Source organism: Coenobita brevimanus, chromosome 3, assembly GCF_032717465.1.
Source record: "Coenobita brevimanus isolate Jiangsu-jjx chromosome 3, ASM3271746v2, whole genome shotgun sequence".
Taxonomy (NCBI): domain Eukaryota; kingdom Metazoa; phylum Arthropoda; class Malacostraca; order Decapoda; family Coenobitidae; genus Coenobita; species Coenobita brevimanus.
The window spans coordinates 17,004,998-17,030,057 of record NC_136956.1 but is presented as its reverse complement, the minus strand read 5'-3'; the positions used below and the strand labels follow the sequence as shown (position 1 = coordinate 17,030,057).

Below are 25,060 nucleotides of genomic sequence, written 5' to 3'. Positions count from 1 at the left end.
ATAAGAGGAATACTGACGATTACAAGACCTGATGAGTGAACCGTGTATTGGTCATGGTAAACGACGCTGTGATGAGCTGAAAGAAAGAACAGAATTTTTGAAATAGTGTAAATAAGGTTTCCTTGGCATACATACGAACAAAGGTTGGCATGCATTTATATCATAGCCACACCCGACGGTTGCTGAAGTTGCAGTTACTGAACGCATACTACCCAAATTCAAATTGTATTTCCCAAACACTTCATAGAGCCTAAGATTTATGTCTCTTTGTTGACCGAGGACCAGTAATAATAGTTTAATGGTTGTTTAGACTGAGGACTGAGTGAAGCATGAAAATAGTGAGTGAAGGTTTTGTAGCAATGCAGGAGAGTAAAATGTTATGGTATTCTCCAAGTCGAAAAGGATAAATAAAAGTGCATTTTTTGCTGAAGAATATAGCTCAGGCATGAAAGCATATATATAATTAACCCCTCCCGTCCGGCAGATGTTGTTTCGAGCGCTTCCCCCAGCCGGGCATTCCCGACAGGAATCGAGAGAATCGTCTAGTTTTAAATCTTCATATCTCTGTTAATACTTAACCAAATATAAAGAAGCTCATATTACTCATCAGTCCTTCGACTTCAAGCTGATTGCATCAGACGGTCTGTGAAGTACGTGTAGGGAGAGTGACTGAGTGAGTGGAAAATGAGGGCTATTTTTTTTTTTTTTTTTTTTTTGTCAGTGTCCCCACGCGTGGCGAAGGTTCGGTGACACAACAAAGGGTTACACTAGCCCACCACAATGGTAACACTTCGATAACACTTCCAGGACACCAAAATCCACTACAGGCACTGTTTCCGTGAATATTTTTCCATAATCGGTCGTACTGGGTGCAGGTAGGCTGGTCACTGTAGCAACGACCTTGAACTCAGGCTGCTCGTCTCTTCCCACCTTACAGGCAGACAGACAGACACTCGCGTGCTCTCTCTTTCTCTCTCTCTCTCTCTCTCTCTCTCACACACACACACACACACACACACACACACACACACACACACACACACACACAGATGGAAATGTATGTTTGCCTAGGATTGTTGCTCGATTCTGGCATTCCTGAGTGAGTAGAAGTCTGGGTATTACAACTACTAGAAATAATACTATTATTATTAGAAGTACAAGTACAACTACCTCTACAACAACTACTACTAATACTACAACTACCACTACTACAAGTACCACTAATACAACTACCACTACCACAACTATTATTACAACTACCACAACTATTACTATTACTAGCACACCTAGAACACATACTACTACTACTACTACCACTATAAGTGCTACTACAAAAGAAATACAAAAAAAATTGTGAACAAAGTATCGATGGTTATTTACATACTGACCATAACCGAAAATACTTACCACTATTACGTTCTCTTTCCTTTGAGTTATACTTTTTCATCATAACAACTATGTATAAACAAATATTTTCAAAATAAAATTAGGCTGCGAGATTATCATGAAACAAACTTTCTGCTTCCATTATTCACATAAATATACACAGAGCAGTGAAATATATTTTTTTTCTTTTTACACAAAAAACAACATACTGGTATGTACAAAACAAACATGCATAATACCCAGACTCCTACCACTCGGTCTTTGAGTGGAAATTGAAGAAACAGTCAGTGCACAGCGCAACCTCACAGTCAGCACACCACCACCTCGTCATACGGCATTGCTGTGGTTGGCGTGATGAATTGGCACAAATATAGCAATGCTAGAAGGCTTCTTTGCCTGCAGGCGTGCGAGGTAGTATTTCCATGAAATGCCTGCTGAGGTAGTCCCTGCACTGCTGACAGTCAGGCAGTTGCTGCACACTGTGCCTCCGTTTCACGGAAGGATTTACCAGTCTATACTTCTCCAGAAGCCGAAAATTACATCCTTCTCGAACTGTTTGAGGGATGTGCTGGTCTGCGCAACCTCCTTGTACAGAGTGAGGGCATCCAGTACACAGATGGCCAGTATATGTAGAAATGACTTCTTATACCACTTACAATACCTCAGACAGTCGATGGTGCTGATCTGCATATCTGATTATCGACACGTTGCATATTCATGTTATAGTTGATAACATCAGGCTTGAAGACTGGCTGCCTCGTTCGTCTGTTGACCTTGCCTGTGTTAATCAACTAACCTTCATGGACCATGGACAGGACATTCACCTTTATCATGCCATTGAATTGCTGGGAGTTTACATGATTTCATGGTCCTGCACTCCCCCTTCATGGTGTCTTTGGGAAACGATGGCCAATGGTTCTTCTTTGTACAGACAGTGCCACAAGATCCAATTTTGTGTTCTTGCAGGTACTTTGCAAGACTTAGTGCCGTGTAATAATTATCAGTGTAAAGGACATTGGTGCCACTGAAGTACCTATCCATTAGCTTCTTGCCAACTGAGCCCAAGAAACCATGGGGATTGTCCTTCAACAACACCACATCACTCACTGTATGCTCAATGAAATCCAGCACATACCCAGTCTTGCAATGACACAATACAAAAAATTGTATTCCGAAATTATGTCCCTTTGAGGGAATGTAGGCTACTGAATGAAGGCAAGACGTCCCGTGAACAAACCAAGCGACTCGTCGATAACATCCTTCTGGAATGGCCTGAAAAAAGATCGAGAATTTCCGACCGTCGTCTCCAGAATCGAGCGAATTGTCCACAGCCTATCGTTCAGATGTGGGCCCATATTCATGGAATAATGTAGGTACCTCAGGATGTCTACACAGCGGTCACGTGGCACATAGTTTCTGAATGCTGGCGTTGCAGCAAATTCGTCCACGAGCCAATAATCATGTATATTATGTTTCCTAACATGAGACATCAACACTGTCAGTGCTAACCAAACATACATTTCGCTAGCACTTGTTGCATTCCATTCTTTCTTTTTTGCGCTCTCTCTCTCAGGTGCGAGGTCTCAGCCCAGTTGCAGCAGAAATCCCTGAAACTGTTCACTACCACAATAAACTCCATCACTGCCGTAGTGAAAAAAGCAAGGAAAAAGTCACGTGCAGAAGAAGCTCTGCTACAGGGAAATTCTGGCTGCACACATTTTTTTTTTTTATAAATAACAGAGCGGAGGAAGGAAAAACAAATGAGTAAAAAAAAACAAAAATCCATACACCAGATTACTGGCGTCCTCCATTCATAAAATATCTGTAACAGACTTGAACAGCTGTGGGTTTTAAATTTGGATGGAAACAACTCTGGGGAAGCAAATTCCAGAGAAATGCAGTTTGGGGAATGAAAGAATTCTGATAGGCAGAAGTTCTGCAATATGGCTGAGTGACATTCCAGTCATGAGCACTACCAGATGCCCGTGTAGCACAAGGGAAGGCATGGAGAGGTGTCACCATGGACGCAACTTCGTCTGAGCATTTGCCAAAAAAAATTTGTAAAATAATGCAAGGGAGGCAACATTCCTTCTTACTTGCAGGGGAGGTAGTTTATATGTAATGACAAAGTTGTTAATGATTCTAACAGCTTTGTTCTGAATTTTGTCTAGTTGTCTTAACACCTTAGCCGCGGGGCGTCACTTTCGTGACACTTGGGAGCAAGGGATCATACCGCGGGCTGTCACTTTTGTGATTCTGTGTTATTTTGAATTTGCCCGGGCTTTCAAGTGGTGGCTTGTTTCATCTATTAGTACTGCCAACGTCCTACACTAGTCAGCACTCCTAATCTCATCTGCACTCCCATCCATTGTTGACAATTTAGCCATTTCTCCCTGTTCTTTACTCCCCTCCCTACCTCCCCTCCATTACCCTCTCCTCTCGCCTGCCCGGCCGTGCTACGCTAAGTAAATTTTCCCTGGAATTTTCCACTGATTTCATCCATTGAAATAAGCCCTATGCCCTATTCTTATACCAAATAATATATACAAAAAAGAAATAAGGCAAGTGAGAGTGCCATACACCTGGAATTGGCAAATTATCACCTGACAACACCTCACATGCACTCGTTTGCTAATTTTCGCTGTTTATTTCCCATTGAAATATGCCGTATAATCTATTCTCTTAATAAAAATATATATAAGAAAGGAAGGGCGAAGCCTAAGTGATATTTACATTCACCTGGAACTACCTAAATATTGCAGGCCACCACATTGTATTCTACGCTAAGTAAATCTTCCTTGGAATTTTCCACTGATTTCATCCATTGAAATAAGCCCTATTCCCTATTCTTATACCAAATAATATATACAAAAAAAAAAAAATTAGGTAAGTGATAGTGCCATACACCTGGAATTGGCCAATTATCACCTGACAACACCTCATGTGGACTCGTTCGCTAATTTTCGCTGTTTATTTCCCCTTGAAATATGCCGTATAATCTATTCTCATAATAAAAATATATATAAGGAGGGAAGGGAGGAGCCTAAGTAATATTTACATTCACCTGGAACTACCTAATTTATTATGTATTGTCTAGATTTCCTGCCAATCATTTCATAGCTATATATTAGCAGCTCTCACATGGCTGACGTTGGCAGTATTACAATCTCCCTAGTCACTAGGCAGGCAGGCCACCAGTATCAGTTTACTGTCGTCTTTCAAGGTGAAAGTATGTCGGATTCGTGCATGCTAAATTGCGCAGCTTTTTAGCCCCATGCAAAGGGCCCTGTGACCTCTACCCCCTACTAAACCTCGTGTGGAAAGAGGTAAAGGGCTGACAAATGATAGAGAGTGACTACGATCTTTCTGGTGAGTAAAACAGTGCAAGTGGAAATGTAAATAATGTGTAAATAATGTGTAAACAGCAAGTGAAAGCAATGAATGTAAATATAAGTGAACAGTGGAAAATAGTTTTATAAGTTACTGCAAGTGACAGTGCCTAACACAGTGTAAATAAAATAGGAATGTAAATAATGTAAATAAAATAGAGAACGTAAATAGAAATGTAAATGAGTAGTATTATTAGAATAGGAGTATATATACTAGGAGTAATGAAAGTGAAAGTTTCACTCTAGCATGTATGAATATTATGAGTTATGAGAGTGAAGGTGAAAGTGACATTCACTCTCAACGCTAGTATACAGGACGAGAAAGTGAATGCTACGTATTTCACTGAAAGAGAAATTGAATGCCTACAGTGACAATAAACTACTATTACTGAAGGAAACTTATGGATAAAGACTGTAGATATATATAAGTGTTATATAGTATTAGAAATATAAACTGTGAGTGTTTTTATGAATAAGAAATGACAACACACCAACGGCGAACGATCGCAAGTGGGAAAGTCGTATATGTGGTCGTGATTTTCATTGCTTTCATAGTGTCTTTTTTTTTTTGGAGTATGGATTCCAAACTATTTAAGAATCATAGAATAGTGTTTCTAGTGATAATATCAGGCTGTGGTAATCATATTACGGGTTGTCGGGAAGTGTAAAGTGGAGACTTCGTTACCCAACTTCAGAGGTCTCCACGAGTCCTGCGGTACTCGACGAAGGCTCAACAAACACCCCAGGATAAAGCTGAAGGTATGTGCCAAAAGCATATGTGATTTTAATATTCTAGGACTAATAACTGATTTTTGGCAAATATTTTTAGAGGTTCTGTCGGAGCGCGAATATGACCGCGGGAGCCGCAAGTCAAAGCAAAACAAGCCCGCGGTTAAGGGGTTAATGCAACCTCTGCACAACCATTCCACAAGGGTGAGCAATATTCAAGCTGAGAGCGCACATGACTTATAAATTATAGCTAACTGCTCATCGGCGAAGAAGTTACGGACTCTGTACAATAATCCAAGTTTCTTTGAGGCGGTTTTAGCAAGAGATCTGACATGAGAGGTCCAGCTGAGGGCACTGTTAAGTGAGACACCAAGAAATTCAATACTTTTGGAGATGGGAATATTAGTATCACTGAAGGTAATGTACGAATCTGGCAATATCTGTCTATTAGTAAACTGTATATATTTAGTTTTACTAGCATTAAAAGAGACAAGGTTGTTTTGTCCCCATTCACTGATCGTAGATAGATCTTGGCTTATGGAGATGGTTGTACTGAATTGACAGGTAGAGATATTAGACTTTGTAAATGGGTATCTGAGTGTGAATGAACTATGTAGTGTTGAGTCATCTGCATATGAGTGAATGGGATTGTGGGTGACATATAAGAGATCATTAATATGAACCAGAAATAGGGTTGGCGCCAGAACTGATCCTTGAGGCATGCTGGTGTTAAATGAGTGGAAATTGGAATACACATCATCTACTTTTACTCTTACTTTCCTGTCACTAAGATATGAAGAAACCAGAGGAACAAAAGACGTTAGTCCATAGCAAGGGAGTTTGGACAGCAGGGAATGGTGCCATACTCTGTCGAAAGCTTTAGAGATATCAAGAGCTACTGCATGAGTTTCTCCAAAAATATCAATTGATTGATGGATGGTATGAGTTAAAAGATTGAATATGTCAATGGTGGATCTTTCGTGGCAAAAACCATATTGTCTATCACTAATTAAGTTGTTGGATTCAAGATGTTTAACAATGTGCTTATTAATTAAAGTTTCAAATACCTTACCAAGAGAAGCTGTGACAGCTATTGGTCTGTAATCAGAGTGGTCAGACGAACTTCCTTTCTTTGGAATTGGGTGGATATTGGCTTCTTTCCATGAATTTGGGAATAAAGAAGTACGTATGCATAGTCTGAATAATTTAGCTAGGACAGAGGCAAGTTCAGGGGAACACTTTTTCAAAACAATTGGCGGAATTCCATCTGGGTCTGGAGCTTTGTTGGTAGGTAAATTGTCAAGGATGGATTTTACGTAACTTGTCTGTATTTTAAGTGGGACAATTTCGGGAGAATCAAGTTCCAGTACTGGGACATTCTGGCTGGTATCGTCTATGGTAGAGTTTCTGGCAAAGGTACTGGCAAAGATATCTGCTTTCCCACGTGGGTCATTTGTAATGTTGCCATCTGAAGATTTTAATGGGGGAATGGAAGATGACTTGTTAAAGTTATTATTGAAAGAATTAAGAGTTGACCAGAATATTCTCTTATCATGAGGGTTGTTAAGTAGTTTTGATGCTTGCTTTTGAAGAAAGTTTGATTTAGATAGATTTAATACAGCTTTTGCATGATTTCTAGCAATTTTAAATTGGGAGAGTGATTCAGATGGTTTTGATTTTAAGTAAGAGTTATATGCTAATGACTTTTGGGCTGTTGCTCTGGCACAGTTGCCATCAAACCATTTTGGAGAGTTCGATCTTTTAGTGAACTGTTGACTTGGTATGAATAAATCCATACCAGCTAGTATTAAGTCACAAATGTGGGACTGGGTAGAATTGGGATCACTAGAGAAGAAAGATTGCCATGGAATGTCAGCAAGATAATTTCTAAATCCATCCCAGTCTGCCCTATCATAGTGCCTGCGTTTGTCATCAAACACAGGTACCTCAGGCTGATACCCCATCCCTTCCTCCCAGGCAAAAGTCTCCAACCTACCAGTCCTTGGTTCCTGCCGTGTCTGCTGTGCATGTGGCCTGCCCCATGCCCTGCCACGGCCCCTAGCATGGCGGCGTGGTGGCGAGGTGAAAGGCATCGGTATTCACATGCCTGCTGGCGTGCACCTGCACCAACATAACCTGATGTGCTGGGTTGTGGTGATAAGGCATGTGGTGAGGCAGGCCGGCGTGGCAAGCCATGTGGTGAGGCAGGCCAACATGGCAGGCGACGTGATGATGCAGGCCGGCGTGGTGAGGCATGTAGTGATGCAGGCCAGCGTGGTGAGGCACATGGTGAGGCAGGTTGGCATGGTGAGGCATGTAGTGATGCAGGCCGGCATGGTGAGGCATGTAGTGAGGCAGGCCGGAATGGTGAGGCATGTAGTGATGCAGGCCGGCATGGTGAGGCATGAAGTGATGCAGGCCAGCATGGTGAGGTTCATGGTGAGGCATGTAGTGATGCAGGCCGGCATGGTGAGGCACGTGGTGAGGCATGTAGTGATGCAGGCCAGCGTGGTGAGGCACGTGGTGAGGCAGGCCACATGGTGAGGCATGTAGTGATGCAGGCTGGCGTGGTGAGGAACGTGGTGAGGCATGTAGTGGTGCAGGCCAGTGTGGTGAGCCACGTGGTGAGGCAAGGCGGCATGGTGAGGCATGTAGTGATGCAGGCCAGTGTGATGAGGCACGTGGTGATGCATGTAGTGATGCAGGCCTGTGTGGTGAGGCATGTAGTGATGCAGGCCAGCATGGTGAGGCACGTGGTGAGGCATGTAATGATGCAGGCCTGTGTGGTGAAGCATGTAATGATGCAGGCCTGCATGGTGAGGCACGTGGTGATGCATGTAGTGATGCAGATCGTGTGAGTGAAGGTGGTGATGATGCTGTATCGGTGGAAAATTCCACCTTAGGCCGCTCTGGTGTGCGGCAGCTCTGCCTGTGGCATTTCCTCCTCCTGCCACCCTCCACCTCCTCCCATTCTTCATTTTCTACCTCCACTAGCACTTTCTCCATTGATCATACATCACCCTCTGAAGGATCAACAACTACATCTGACCCTTCATCATTAGAAAAGGCTGATGATCGTGGAGATGGAAAATATCGCCACACAGTGGAGAATTCATGGTCACTCTCCTCCTCTGATGGGTACTTTTCCATATCAGCATTGCAATATCACTTTCCTCAGAGGAGGAGTCACTTTCCCCACTCACTATTGGTGATAAATGTATATCTAACTCTCTCCCTATTGCACTATCGCTTAGGCCTTTCCTCCTAGGGCCTTTCGACTTCATTGGTGTCAAAGTCGGTGGGCATGGGTGGTCACAGAAACACCTATTTGCATAGGTCTATCCATCACAGAGGTACGCAGGCAACTAGAGCACCACTGGGATGCATGCAGGGGGTTGCTAGCTGGTGCGGGTGGTGGAAATAACCAGCTGAATATTCAAACAATGGTGCACATCACAAGATCATGTATTAATGACCCCTGGACGTCCCCAGGAGGACGTGTATACATGTCACCCGGACAGGATGGGTTAACAAATATATCGAAGCACATGAATGTGTGTGGTAAGGAGAAGTGTTAGAGAACTGCTGTGAAATGCTCTCTGATTATATGTCTTGACAAAGAAAAATAGGCTATGATAGAGTATTTCACTGACATGAGTGTCAGTATAGGACAGTGTAGAAGACTGTGTTGTATGACTCTGCTGTGGAAGATAAGGCTGAGAGGAGCATGAATGAAAACGATAACTGGGTACACAGAGTGTAATAATAAGGTACCCTCCGACACACGCACAAAGAAGGTGGTGGTCAATTTGCCAGTAAGCTCTTTAGCTTTTAAAATAATAAAGCAAACTAATGATTTTAATTCCTTAAAAACAGACTTAACATATTTTGCACGAGACCACAAGACATGCCTTGCTAATATTGCATCAGTCCTGAATATGACTGCCACCGCATTAATTCAAAATGGACTGTGGGTATATGTGCCATTGTGATGATATGTAGTGGTATATACCATGTAGGAGGTCTGCTAAATTTTAGGGAAAGGACTGCCAAGACAATGCTCAGAGTCAGTACTAATATAAAAAAAAGTAAAGCAATAATTGCTAGGTGTCCACTCTTCAAAGTGTTAAACGAGTTTTACCAAAAACGCTTGTTAGTGTTACTGGGTAAATGAAGAGTGCCATCCCAGCTGCCTGATATTAATACATATTTTGAAACCATCCATATTATTTTAAAGTGTGGATTTTGTCCATGTAGGGTCATTGCGCCTCGACTATAACATTGCAGGTTGCACATTTGACTCAATTTCAGTGTTTGGTTTTATGCTTATTGGCTGTTAACAGTTGTAGGATGACAATCTTAAGAAAAGCTACATAGAAGGGGTAGGCAGTGGCCGAATCGGTAGAGAGGTGGCCTGTAGTCCTAAAGGATCCAGGTTTGAGTTCTGGCTGAGGCAGGGAACAGTTTAAGGATTTGAATTTCATTAAAGCAGACTTTACTAATCTACCAGAAGACCTGCCGACATATCATAAAATAAAAAAAGGAGAGAGAGAACGCTGATACCAATACACCAGTTCAGTCTTAGACAGTCCTAGAATGTATTCAGTATGGACGAGGGGTGTTAGCTCCAAAGTGGCCACTTGTGGAGGTAGTATGGTATGTAGAAGGACTACTCAGGCTTGGGAACAGGCTGTGAAACCTATTGGAACACATAAATAATAGCATTTCTCACATTACCATATGCTTTCCTACAATGTGTCCAGATCCGCTGTAAATAAAAGAATTTCTTGGGTAACGTAGTTGTTTCAATGGCTCCATGCTCCCCACTCAGGTTTATTTCAAAGATCTGAGGTGACGTATAATGGAGGTTTATTCGAGAAAGAACTTCTATACCTGTGATCTGTTAGATGGCCAGCCCCATACTGACTCACAGCGAGCAGCGGGCGTGGGAACCTTAGCATAAGTCAGCAGTTTAGAGAAGTGTGCTGATTTCATCAATGGTACTGGTTACATATACATATATATATAGGTTTTAGGTGTACATGGTATGGGTACAATACTCCCCCGGTAAAAATGGAACTGGTGTCTCCTGACACAATGAAGGGAGGAATGCAGTGGAAATCCAATAATTGTGAAAAAAAAAGTGTGGGGGGTGTTTAGTAGGTATATAAGTAAATGGGTTAATTATTATTGGTTGATCAAAACAATCTATAGGAATTGTAGCAAGGCACAGGAATATAGTATATACAATACATGGCCATGTGAAAGAAGAAGAAGAAAAAAAATGTAAATACATAGGAATAATATAACAATGGGTATACAGACATATGATGTAAATGCACAGTACGTAGGTACAATAATAAAAGAATAGACTGAAGGGTAATATATCATTTGTGGAGCACATATGTGTAGAGGTCACTATATTTATAAGGATCCCATCCGACTATATGATGCACACTATTATTGTCTTTGTCGTATGAATCCACCAAATTGTTTCAATGGCCCCGTGCTCCCCAATCAGGTTTATTTCAAAGATCTGAGGTGACGTATAATGGAGGTTTATTCCAGAGAGAACTTCTATACCTGTGCTCTGTTAGATGTCTAGCCCCATACTGACTCACAGCGAGCAGCGGGCGTGGGAACCTTAGCTTAAGTCAGCAGTTTAGAGAAGTGTGCTGATTTCATCAATGGTACTGGTTACATATACATATATATATAGGTTTTAGATGTACATAGTATGGGTACATAGTGTTTTCTCCCAAATTAGGTTTCTTGGCTCTTTTCAAAAGTACAGTATGTTAGAATATTTTTACTCATATAAATAACACTTATTGCTCTTCTATGGTTGTGTGGCGATGGTTGTAAGTCCGCTGTAGCCAGAACTTCCCAGATGACTCAGTTTCGTTGCCGACTTTGGCGTTTTATCACCGTTTTTTTTTTTTTTTCATTAACATGGGATTGCAGTTTGAAAAGATTCATTTCAACATCCATTACTTTTCCATAAACTTTTCAACAATGTGCACAGGCCCACTGTTTCCTAAGTAAATTCGCAAATAAACACCTTTTGGTTGCCAGTGTCACCATATTAGGTTTTCTTCTCTTTAGAAATATGTGCAGCATGTGATGTGGTGTGTGGGATGAAGAGAAGACGGAGGGGGGTGCAAGAAACAGCGTGGTGGAATGAAGAGGTGAGACAGGCTGTGGCACAAAAGAAGAAAGCATACAATGAATGGATGAGAAATAGAGGAGTGGAAGAAGTTGAGAGGTGGAAGAGAGAGTTATATGTAGAAAGAATGAGAGAGGTGAAAAGATTAGTAAGAGAGAGTAAGAAGAGAGTGGATGAGGAATATGGAAGGAATTTGAGTATAAAGTGGAGGGACTGTAAGAAAATGTTGTGGGAAGAGGTGAAGAGAGTAAAACAGGGTGGAAGTGAAGTTAGCAGGGGAGTGAAATATAAAAATTATAGATTTCTAGTGGAGAAGGGAGAAAAAGTGAGCAGATGGAAAGAACACTTTAAGGAATTGTTTAACACAGAGGATGGAAGTAATGCGAGTATAAGTGGCTGGGGAATGGCTGGGAGAAGAAGGGAGGTGAGAAAACAGGAGGAAATCAGTAGGATAGAAGTTGTGGAAGCAATGAAGAAAGTTAAATTGGGGAAAGCCCCAGGAACTGATGGAGTGTGTGGTGAAGTGCTGAAGCATGGGGGAGAGATAGTAGCAGAATGGGTGTGGAAGATGTGCAGATTGCCCTGGGAGGAAGGTAGAGTCCCGGAGGATTGGAAGTCAGGTATAATTATTCCCTTCTACAAAGGAAAAGGGGAAAAGAAGTGTGTGGTAATCATAGGGCCATTTGTCTTCTTAGTATAATAGGAAAAGTGTATGGTAGGATACTTATTGACAGAGTTAGAGAAAGAACAGAGGATTTAGTTGGAGATGAACAGGGAGGTTTTAGGAAGGGAAGAGGTTGTGTAGATCAGATATTCATTCTTAGATCTTTAGTGGAAAAGTTTCTAGAGAAGGGAAAGAAGTTCTATGCAGCTTTCATGGATTTGGAGAAAGCATATGACAGGGTTGATAGATGGGGATTGTGGAAAGTATTAAGAATATATGGAGTAGATGGGAAGTTGTTGAATGCTGTGAAGAATATGTATGATGGTGTTAAGGCTGCAGTGCGTGTGGGTGGTGAACTGAGTGAATTTTTCTCTTTGAAGGTTGGGTTGAAACAGGGATGTGTCATGTCTCCATGGTTGTTCAGTCTGTACATGGATGGGGTAATAAAAGAGTTACAAGGTAGGGTAGTGGATGTTGGAGTGGCCCTGGTGAGAGAGGGTAGTGTTTGGAAACTCCCTGTACTGTTGTTTCCAGATGATACTGTGTTGTTGAGTGAAGACGAAGGGGAGCTGCAAGGCCTGGTGGACGAGTTTGGGAGAGTGTGTAAGAAACGGAATCTAAAGGTGAATGTAGGGAAGAGTAAAGTGATGGTCTTTGAGAGAGGTGAAGTCAGTGAATGTACAACGAGGTTGGATGGTGAGGAATTGGAAAATGTGAGTACGTTTAAGTACCTGGGTAGTGTGATGAGTAAGGATGAAGGTTTGGAGGATGAAGTGCTTGAAAGAGTACAGCAGGGAAGAAAGGTTGCTGGTTCCCTGAAAGCAGTGATAAGAAACAGGGAAGTGAGCATTGAAGTGAAAAAGTTACTACATGACAGTATTGTGATACCAACTCTAACGTATGGAAGTGAAGCTTGGACGTTGTTGGAAAGGCACAAGTCAAGAGTGAGAGCAGTGGAAATGAGCTATTTAAGAGGAGCCTGTGGAGTCACATGGAGAGATAGGCTGACAAATGAGGATATAAAGGAGCGTTGTGGTGTGGATGCGTTAAGAGGAATACACTGAGGTGGTTTGGCCATGTGGAGAGGATGGAGGGTGAAAGACTGACGAAGAGAGTGTATGTGAGTGAAGTGGAGGGGGGGAGAGGGAGAGGGAGGCCAAGGATGAGATGGAGGGATGGAGTGGAGAAGTATATGAGAGAGGGGTGTGTGACTTGGGAGCAAGGCAGTGAAATGACGGGGGACAGGGCGACGTAGAGGTGATTTGTTTGTGGCCACCCCGAACGGGATTGAGGCGTCTGGCAATAGATAGATAAATAGGTATATGATGGGAAATTATGGAAAGTCGCCTAAGTAACATCTATTATTTTTACATATTTGTCACAAGGATATACATTACCTACAGTAGCTCTACAAGTTTCCGAAAAGATACAGTTATTGTGCTCAATTTTGTGCGATTTTTGTTTTCCCCAACGTCATGATGGTGAATTTGAAGAGAAGATACTTAAATAACAACTATAACTTTTTTACAAGCTTTTCGTTGATGTGTGTATAGGTCAGCTGTAGCCTTATTGGTCTCCGTAATAATACAGTATGGTGCTGTGTCCTAGCAGCCAACTACATGCGAGATAGTGTTTTTGCTTGTTGTCTTCGATCGCTTGCAGGAAAAAGAAAGGAAGGGCTGCATTCATTTGACTTGGCATGGATGCACTGAGAAAATTCATGGAAAGTATGTGAAGGTCTAATATCCATGCTTTAAAGTGTCCAACGTGTTCTCGTGAACGAACTTGGTTATACTTTTCTTTTGGATTTCCAGACAATGTAGGTCTGCTGCCACTTCAATAATTTCCAAGATAGCCCACTGCTGGTGCTCAGTTTGGAGCATTTTGGCTTTTTGTTGGCGATTTTTGTTATCCAGTACGCTACTAGCGTAACACCCATTACTTTTCTCTATGGCTTTCAACAATGTGCATATGCCTGCTGAAGCTTTAATAGTTCCGTGCTCAGTACGGTCTTTAAAAATTTCAACGATATGTACACGAATTCTGAGAAAAGTTGCTTTAAATACGCCCACTCTTATTTTCAAACCATTTGCAGCAATGTCCATAGATCCCAGTGAAGCTTTTAACACCTGAAAATAGCACTTTTCGTGCTGTGCATGTCTGGGCATCCACATCCTACTCTGTGTCAAGTAATGTTATTGCAAATTAGATAAATTCTTTTGCTCAGAATATAAACTCGGTCTGACTAAATCTTTTCAAGTTGCAAGTATGTAAAATGCTAAGAAAGGAACATAAGAAGCGTAATGTAACTGCAGTATGTGCAGTGGAAGAGAGAAGGAATTAGTGGACTGAATGGATGAAAAAGAGGAACTTGACTGGATGAAAGAAGTGACGCATGAAATCATATGAAAAGATACACACACACACACACACACACACACACACACACACACACACACACACACTTCTTAGCAAACCATCTGGTAAAAAAAAAATACATGCTCGGCTTTTACTTTCTATATATAGTCGTCCCTTTATCTAAAAATTAAGTCCTGATGAAGATTTTTCCTTAGTGATATCGATTTTAAATTCTACAACGCAGGAGAGCTGACAGAGTATAATCAAAGAAAGATAATTTATTAATGGGAAAGTGTTAATTCAGATGTGTATAATTTCTTCCTTAATCCATTGTTTGAATTCTTCAGTACCCTTTCTCTTTACATAATCATTTCTTTTATATTTCATTCTAACCACCCCAATTGCTATGTCTCTTTCCTCATACACTCCCCCATTCCCTCTCACCTCACCCTACCCCATCCAGGCAGTTTGCATCTCTAATACACTCTCCCACCCACTCTTTACCTCACCATAATTCATCCGACGCTCTGGCTCCTTCTCTCATATACTTCCCACCTTCCACTCCCTCACTCGCTCAATACGCTATTGGATGCTGCAGTGGGCTCCGCTCCCTTGGGATTTTAAATCGTGTGGACCGTGATGGAGGAAGGTAGGAAATTTCCCGAATGAAAGATGAGGGGTTATAAGAACAAAGAGGACTGGTATATCGAGAACAAATATAATACTATATAGAAGTATTCCAAAGCCGATAGACAAGGAAAGGAAAAACGATAAAGATGGAACCTCAGTTTGTTATTGTAATGAATGTTTGAAGAACAGATTGAATACGTCAGCGAGTGTGTGAGGACAGAAGGGCAGGAGAGAGTGATAGTGGTGAGAAGGAAGATAGGAAAGTGGGATCGAAGGAGGGCAGGCAGGAGGATGAGCAAGGGGGAGGGGAAAGGGGGTGGGAGAGAGGGAAGGGGTACAGGAATGAGGAAAGACGACGGAAGGCGCGAAAGGGTGCAGGAGGTAGGGCAGACAAGAGCGGTCCTGGTCTTTTCGGCAGTAGGTCATTTAGGCCGTAACTTCCAAACTAGCAAACGGCCAAATCGCCTTACGGCCTAAACAGCCCAAATAACCACACTTCATGATGATGACACTACTGAAATTAGGTTCGGTTCGGTTCGGTTAGGCAAGGTTACTGCCTAAATGACTTACGACCGAAACGATCAAGACCCGATAAGAGAAGGGGGTTGAAGGAGTGAGAATCTGTGGGCAATAGGGAGGGAGGAAAGGAAGACAGAATGGAGAAATAGGACAATTTAAGATTTGCACATTATTATGATCAACATCTTTTGAAGGTGATGGTCATGTGGTAGAGTGTTGAACTGGAATTCACACACACACACACACACACACACACACACAGAAAGAGAGAGAGAGAGAGGTTTCTGAAATGGAACTGAAGAGAGGCTAGACTCCGTAACGAAGGGACAATGAATAAGAGAAGTAGTGCCTCAGTGAATCTGTGAGCGAAGAAGGAAGAATGGGACTTACATAAAGTTTCTTATGACTGCACAGACCACACTTTATTACGGTCAGAATTAGGTGGTTCAGCCTCAGCCGTAATCAACAAATTTGTCTAGTGAGAGAGGGAGGGGAAGGCCAAGGATGAGCTGGAGGGATGGTGTGGAGAGGTACATGAGAGAGGGGTGTGTGAATTGGGAGCAGGCCAGTGAAATGGCGGGGGATAGGGTGCGTGGAGGCGATTTGATTGTGGCCACCCCGTATGAGGGATTAAGGCGTCTGGCAATAGACAGATAGTTAAATAAATTCAACAGTAGGATACTAAACCACATGACTTTCTCCCCTTCCCTTCTTTTCTATGACTTGCATTATCGGAAAGAGGCTAAATTAACATTAAGATAGTCAAGCAAATTCTTTATTCGTCCAAAGCAAAGGAGTGTGAGTCGAAAGAGCTCCCATCAAAGTTGTTTAAGTATTTCATTCAGGTACCTCATGAATTGGCACTTGTTTTCAATTCTTCTTCATCATTATCATCAAGATCATCAGTGATGGGGCGAATTCTGACGAAGGGCACGTAAACATAATGCAATAACTTTCCCTAAGTTTCCCAATGATGTACTGTACTTATGTCCGTTATTGCTTTAATACTCTCCGAGACAACACAATCCTGGTGATCTTTTCTTTACTTTGTTATTAGGAAGGTGATGGACATTGAGAAACACGACTTAAGTGACACCTGTTACTTATTCATAAGCTTTCAAATGATATCAAAAATAGAAACGCGACTTAAGTGACACCTGTTACATATTCATAAACTTTTAAATGATATCCATGGATCCACTGTAGCGATTAACAGTCTTCGATGCAAAACATTATGCATGCTGTTTGATACCTATTTTTTTGTATCAATATTTTGAAGAATGTTGAAAAAATTACTTATAACCAACCTCTTACTTTTCCATACACATTCCATAGATGCATGCAGATCCGTTGTAGATAAATGGTGTTCGAAATAGCTCAGTTTTGATGCTGTTTGGTGCTCAGTTTGGATGTTTTGTTTGTCAGTATTTTACAATAAAGTGGCAGTACCTTAAGTGCAACCTATTAGTTCTCCATAAGATTTCCATCGCTGTGCCATGATCCACTGCAGCATGAATATTATACGAAATAAAACTTTGGCACTGTGCATGCTGTAAGCTTTACATCGTACTGTACTCCCTGCTTATGGAGATTTAAGCGTCCAAACCTCTCTCGTGTTCGAAAGTGCAAGCTTGCTGGTGGTATTATTGTACCTTAAAGAATACGTGCGTCATTCCACGAGCCTGAGAGTAATGTACACTTGAAGTGATCTGTCATTATTTCAGAAATTGCATACATTCAGTTTGGGACATTGAACTCTCTTGAAAAAGGTTAGTGGGTTATTGAAGATTTGATATTGGCTTAGTTTGATGCTTTTGGGCTCTCTTTAAAACTTTCTTGGTGAATTTGGGAAAACCTTAAGTAACACCACCATTTTTCCATTAGCTTCCCAACTATGTGTGTGGGCCCTATGTACAGTAGCTGTAATAATTTCTGACACAACCCAAAGTTGATGTTCAGTTTGCCTGTTTTTTTTTTTTTATGCAGTAATACAGAAGTGAATTTTATGAGTATTTACTCAATTACTGCATTTTCAAAAATAGATCAGTAACGTAAATAAGTATGCATCAGTTTCAACACCTAAAGTCCGGATGATGGCATAGGCCATTAAAAAAAAAAAATAAGTGTCCTGGGATCATCAGATGACGGACATAGCTGTTTTGCTTTTCCCGCCATGGATCGAAGTGACCCCTATATTTACTCTTTTGTCATCACTGCGTCAGGCAAGCAGATAGGATGTGGGTGAACGGCATTGCCAGTGCACCACAGAAAACCAGCACACTAGGAATGATAAGCTCAGCTTCTGCATCATCCGATTCGTTTGCCATTACTGACTGCCACCTATTCCCTGCCACCTCCACCCCTGACCAGCCTTGCATGTATGCAAGGAGGGGTTGAGTGAACTGTAATGAGGAGGGCTTTGGAGTTGACGGTATCAACATTGTCGAGTGGGACGACAGTCCCTGAGAAGGGACGTTATTATGCAAAGCGTGACATGCCCTGGTCACGCTCATGTGCCACCTCCCAAAGCTACTTTGTGCTACTTTCTGCCACTTCAAAGTGACCCTAACGACCCTCTAGAATCCACGAACTTCCCCTCTCCTACCAATGCCTCAGGAGAGTCTTCTGAGGCATCACACTCTAAGGACAAGAACTGATAAGCCAGAAGTCACATGAGACATAGACACAGCATTACAGTCACCCAGCCTCCTTCGCAGTGTCCATGTGTCATCGCCTACTCACAACCATCCAGATAGCCCAGCTTGGTACTTTGCTAGGGATTTCATCCCTGTCTCCTCATCCACACTCTCCTACAGGAAGTGCCATGTGTGTGTGTACTGTACGCCATACAGAAATTCGTGATACAAGATAATCTGCCACCAGAGGTCAGGTTAATCGCACACGTCTACCCCTCCCAACTCCCCCTCCTTACCCCCACTAAACCACTGATTTGTTAGGCGGATGGATCGGAGATATGAAGCTTCGCTCACTCTCATGTCTTGCCGCATGAAATGTTACTTTCATTTATCTTACTATTAGGTGTATTATCAAGTGCATAGATCCATCTTCAGTTCCATGAGAAGTGATTATATCGAAGTTTTAGCAGATTTTAATACAATGACCTTAATGTATAGAGTCTGGTTTTCAAATATTTATCCAACGTGTTCTAAGCGATAGACTAAAATCCAAGTAACAGTTAAAAGTTAAATGGCCAGATAAGTCCCTCTTGCCTTGTCATGTGGACAGCCACATATACACTGACCTACTTATCCACCTATCCACTCAACCCATCCAACACAACCCACCGACCTCACCCCTGCCACCCACGCAGCCCATCGATCCCTGCTATCCACCCTGCTAACCCACGAATGCCATACACGAAGTTCACCCAATAATGCCACTCAACACATTCACTCATTCACTTCTCCACCCTGAACCCATCCAGCCACCCAACCCAACCACCTACTCAGATCATCCCGACCACGCAGTCGTCTCAACCAACGGTGCCCACTCACCATGGCGACTCACTTTGCCCACACATCTCGACAACCTATCTTGCCCACCGACTCCTACCACCCACCCTCACCACTCACAAATTCCACCCACCCTTCCCACTCACGAATTCCACCCATCATGGCCACCCATCAACGCCATCCATCTCATCCATCCTCACAACGCTTCCACCTCTCGCTGAACACTCCCAGCCCACTCTCACCCTGCACATCCACCAATGCTGGGAACGCTACTAATAAAAAGTAGAGGCGCTCGCATTCCCGTTACTAGCTCAACAAAGTAGTGGCGTTACTGGTTCTTCACTTCATACGAAATGTAGCGGCGCTTCCGCTACTTTGGATAAGAAAAAGGTAAATGAAGGAAAGGTTAACAAAAATCTGTGATATAGCAATACACTATATACTGTTTTGATGATATTAATCAGTCCGAGTGGTTATGCTGTGTACCAGCAATATCAGTATACCCACTTAAACTGAAAAAAAAAAAAAAATCATATACATGTCTGTGTCACTTTAATGAAGCTTAGAGCCGAAGGTACAGGAAATAGCTATTTACTATATAATGTAACAAATGTTCTTTTGCATTGTTACCTGGTATACGTACTGAAAGTAACATACGTAAATAAAAGGCAAAAAGATGTGGCCTACCATTGATACATATTATAGAGATTTATTATATTTTCATTGATACCTATTTAAGATATGTACGAAAACGAAAGTAAAATTTAACTGGGGCTTTCTTTTAAAGGCTGTTTATAAAATAACAATGTTTTTTCCATTAAACTGAAAGTAACATACCGTTACGAAATAATAACGTAGTGAGTAAGAATTAGTCTGAAGGAGAGAGTAAGGGAGAAGCGGGAGTATAGAGACGGGGATAGTTAGAGGTGTAATAATAATAATAATAATAATAATAATAATAATAATAATAATTGGTTTATTGGGTTAGCAGTGATACACTGACAATGTACATTGAGTTCACTTAACACAGTTTATGTTAAATCTAGGACTAGACTGAGTTAATCATGTGCACAATGGATGGAATGGCGCTGTTCTTGTACTGGTCAGTCGTCGGCGCTCTGATCGGCACAAGCTTATTAATGTGCCTTGTAGCGCAGCGTGGTGGGGAAGCGTCAGGTGGGAGGAAGTGTCGGTGACGAGGGTGACATAATAGCCCCCTCCCAAACTTCCCCAGTGCCTCCCGATGCCTCTCGGAAATCCTTGGCAGACTCAGGGTAGTCAGGGCGTTGTCGTAGCCGTCATAGGCAGGGCCCAGGATGAATTTGCACGCCCTTTTCTGTGTCCTTTCGAGCTGCTGCTGTTGTGTGAGGGTGAGCGAGGAGGACCACGCTGGGGAGGCGTACATGAGGGTAGGGAGTATGAAAGCAGTATAAACTTCACGTAGCTCTTTGCTGGCGTTCCCAGTGACTTGAGTCTACGCAGCATGTACAGTTTATATGAGGTTGTCCTCACTATGTTGATGACATGTTGCTTCCAGAGCCGGTCATCCACCGTTACACTAAGCAGCCTAGTGGACTGGATCAATTGGAGGGGATGGGCGCCTACTGACAGCTGGGGACGAGCCACGGCCTGTGAGGAGGTACAGAAATGCATCACCATGGTCTTGGTGTGGTTGATTGTCACTTTGTTCTCCTCAGTCCACATCTTGAGTCTGTCCAGGGTGGACTGGAGTGGCGAGTAGTCCGGCTGCCTGGTGTTGATGGGAATGCCAACGGTACTGTCGTCAACATACTTCCACCGATGCGGGGTGTCCGTGAGGGCATCGTTGATGAGGATGAGGAAGCACAGTGGACCCATCTTGGTACCCTGGGGAACCCCACAGGTCAGGGGGAGGAGGGAGGAGATCGACCCTTGATACCTGACGACCTGATGTCGCCCGGTGAGGAAGTCAGCCAGCCACGCTGTCAGCTGTGGATGGAGTCCCAGTCGTATGGCCTTGTTGATGACAACAGTGTGGTCAACAAGGTCAAATGCCTTTCTAAAGTCAACAAAAGCTACAGCCAGAGAGGTGTTGCGTTTGTCCAGGTGGCTGTTTAGGAAGTCGAGAAAACTGACAAGGCAATGAGTAGTGAAGGAGGACTTCATGTTACCAAATTGTTGTATATCTATTGAGTTTTTAATTTTATCATATGCCAAGTCGAAAACAAAATCCTCGCAAATAAGGCTCGGGATAGGGGTAATGGCAATTGGTCTGAGGTCACTCAGTGACTGTGGGCTATGGGTTTTGGGGATGGGTGTTACGTAGGAAATTTTCCAGTCACTGGGGCAGGAGTTTTGAGATAATGAGGCATTAATTATGGAGGATAGTGGGAGAGCAAGTTCTGGGGCAAATTCTTTGTAAATTTTGATTGGCAGGTCAGAAGGTGTAGTAGATCTGTTATACCTCAATTTCTTCAATTTTGTAGCTACGTTGGCCACCTGGACAGAGGGGGGATGATGAGGGGGAAGAGAGGTAGGCAGGTATAGTCTCACCAATCTAAAACCAAGGTTTGGGTGGAGTCCAGCCGAGGATTTCCCGGCGTACAGCGTTGCCTTGTTTCCTATACTCTGATTGGCTAGTGGCTGACCTGACACCGTTAGAGCTCGCCGCTCACATCTCGCCACCTGGCCTGACATGACTTCACCCACTTCTGTGTGTGTGTGTGTGTTTGTGTATGTGTGTGTGTGTGTGTGTAAAGACAAGCTAATTTAAGTTATAAATATAACCAAAATAATGAATTTAAAAATCGCATTCTCTCTCTCTGATATAATTTATGATTCCTAGTATGGGCCTGGATGTTGCCGCTCGTGAGTGTTTTAACTTATTTATTTCTAATAAGAAAATAGCGTATGTTCTACTGATTCCTTCAAATTATATTATAAACGTAATTGTTACATTACTTACCCAACTTAGAACTACCGTGAAAGTCGGTAAAAGTAACTACATTTTTTTCAGCACCACTGTAAAATATGTATGCCACGTTTCTTTATTGATGTACAAGAGCCATATGCATTACAAGTTTACCTTCCTTTGATATGCTAGAATACTTACGTTTATATTGTATTAGTACGTGTGTATCTATCTGTGATGCCTATTACATATATAACAGAATCTACTCATCGCTCGTTTAGGAAGTATGGCATGGCTGCACCCAGCGCCAGACCTCACCCAAACCTTGGTTTTAGATTGGTGAGACTATAGGAGAGAAGGGTCGAGAGGGCAAACTGTGACAGATAGAGGCAAAGTGACTGTTAATCTCTCGAGCTGCTAGGTGTGTGTGTGTGTGTGTGTGTGTGTGTGTGTGTGTGTGTTGCCTACATGTAGCTGACATCCTTATTTATCTTTACTTAATTTAGATGATCGATAATTAACTAGCAAATTCGTCTAATTATTGCACATTACTAATAAATAATAATTAATAAACTACTGACGTAATGTAGAACAAACATCATTAACTGACGGAATTGACGAAAGTATTATTTTTCGTCATTAATACATACACCCAAACCTTGGGCATATCTGTATGTACTCACCGACTCCGGACCTGTATTCGTCGCGTTAGTAGCGAGGAGCGCGGTAACGCGTGAGTACGGTCAAAAAGTAGCGGCGCTCTCATTTCCGCTACTGGCTAAAAACAATAATGGCGTTACCACCATCGCTATTAAAATAGTAGCGGCGCTATTCCCAGCTTTGCCATCCACCCATCCCGTCCACCCACCCCTCCCACCGACCCACCCGCTCATCCACCCTTCTTATCCAACCCCATTCACTCCGATACCCCATTCACCCATTTGAACCCGACTTATCCATCAAACTCATCTTATCCAAACCTAACTTACCGACTCCTCCCCGACCACCCACACATCCAGCCACCTACCCACCCAGCCCACCAGACGCATCCACTCTCTAACCCAATTACCCCTACAACCCACCCAAAACCACTGCACACACCACACCCAACAACTGTCCCCCCCCCCCTGCTCTCCACCAGCCCTGGCGATGCACCGAACTACCACACCCACCAACTCAACCCCATCAACTCCACCCAACCAACCAACTGACTCTCTCTCTCTCTCTCTCACACACACACACACACACACACACACACGCACACACACACACACACACACACACACACACACACACAGAAACATGCATAAACAGACAGACAGACAGACAGACAGAAACACACACACACACACGCACACACACACACACACACAGTCAACTATAGACCAGTATCTCTGACCAGTGTTGTATGCAAGGTACTAGAAAAACTAATGAGAAAAATTTAGGTAAACCAACTGCAATAATACAATATGATAACAGAAAGACATTTCGGTTTTCGAAAAGAAAAATCATGTGTTACAAGCCTAATAAGCTATTATGACAGAGTTGCAGAAACACTACGGAAAAGAGAAGGATGGGTGGACGGCATCTATTTTGATATTAAGGAAGCATTTGACGGAATACCACACCAAAGACAACTATGGAAGCTGTACCGTCAAGGAGGAATCCAAGGTACTCTGTTCAGAAGTACTCTGTTCTGTTGGATGCAGGATTTTCTCAGAAACGGGAAATGAGAACAGTATTAAAGAGTAGGGTAATTACTCATCATAGAGGAAAGTGACTAGCAGAGTTCCACAGGGCTCAGTGATGGCACCAATTATGTTTTTTAGTATATATTAATGATACAGGCTAGACAGGAACATTTGAATAGGATGCTATCTAAATATGTTTGCTGATGATGCAAAAATACAAAGGAGAATTACAGACTCTTGCAGAGAGCTACAAGAAGAATTAAACACGCTTCACAAATGGTGCAATAGATGGCAAATGGAAGTCAATGTAGACAAATGCCATGCAATTAAGTTTGGTAAAAGTGGAAAAGGACCAGATCGGTATTATAAGATAGGAAGTTCAACCCTACACATTTCAGAAAAGAAGGACATAGGAGTGATTATCAATAGTAGACTTTTTCCCCGGCAGACCACATAAATAAGAAGGTACGAAACATGCACACACTGCTTGCAAATATGAGAACAGCATTCACATATATAAATGAAGGCATGCTGAGAAAGATAATTACCTCATTCATCAGACCAACCCTCGAATTTGCATCAGTGGTCTGGAATCCTTATCTCAAAAAACACATAGATAAGACTGAAAAAGTACAATGGGCTGCTACAAGATGGGTACTAAGCCTAAAGGATCTAAGCTATGAAGAAAGACTAGAAAAACAACCTACCAACACTACAAGAGAGAAGGAAGAGGACACATGGTGACGCGATATAAATACATCTCAGGGAATGAAAGAACAGACATCAATGAGTATATATATAACCTATGGGGAAGCATCAGCAAGAGGACAATGAAAAAAAAAAAAAAAAAAAAAGAGAGGTGAGACAGACGTAAGGAAATTCAGTTTCCCAAACAGGGCAATTGATCAGTGGAATGTGCTACCGAATGAAATAATGCGTGCCAAAACTATTCATAAATTTAGGGATATGTATGATACAAATGGTTTAATACACGGGGCAGTACAAGCCTGACTCATTCCTGTAAAGATACAATTAGGTAATAACAATTAGATAAGAACAGATAAATGTACACACACACACACACACACACACACACACACACACACACACACACACACACACACACACACACACACACACACACACACACACACACACACACACA

The 25,060-nt window shown here is 42.3% G+C and overlaps 1 protein-coding gene across 1 annotated transcript; it reads right to left on the bottom strand.

Moving 5' to 3' along the window:
• Positions 1-20,592: 20,592 nt before the first annotated feature.
• LOC145393689 (uncharacterized) lies at positions 20,593-21,191 on the bottom strand. Its single transcript, XM_080267740.1, has one exon. The coding sequence runs from the start codon at positions 21,169-21,171 to the stop codon at positions 20,593-20,595; it is 579 nt and encodes a 192-aa protein (XP_080123866.1). The 5' UTR covers positions 21,172-21,191.
• Between the last annotated feature and the right edge of the window lie 3,869 nt (positions 21,192-25,060).

Bases quoted from the DNA above. Each gene is read 5' to 3' on its own strand.
- LOC145393689 (XM_080267740.1), bottom strand. From the start codon at position 21,171: ATGGGTCCACTGTGCTTCCTCATCCTCATCAACGATGCCCTCACGGAC.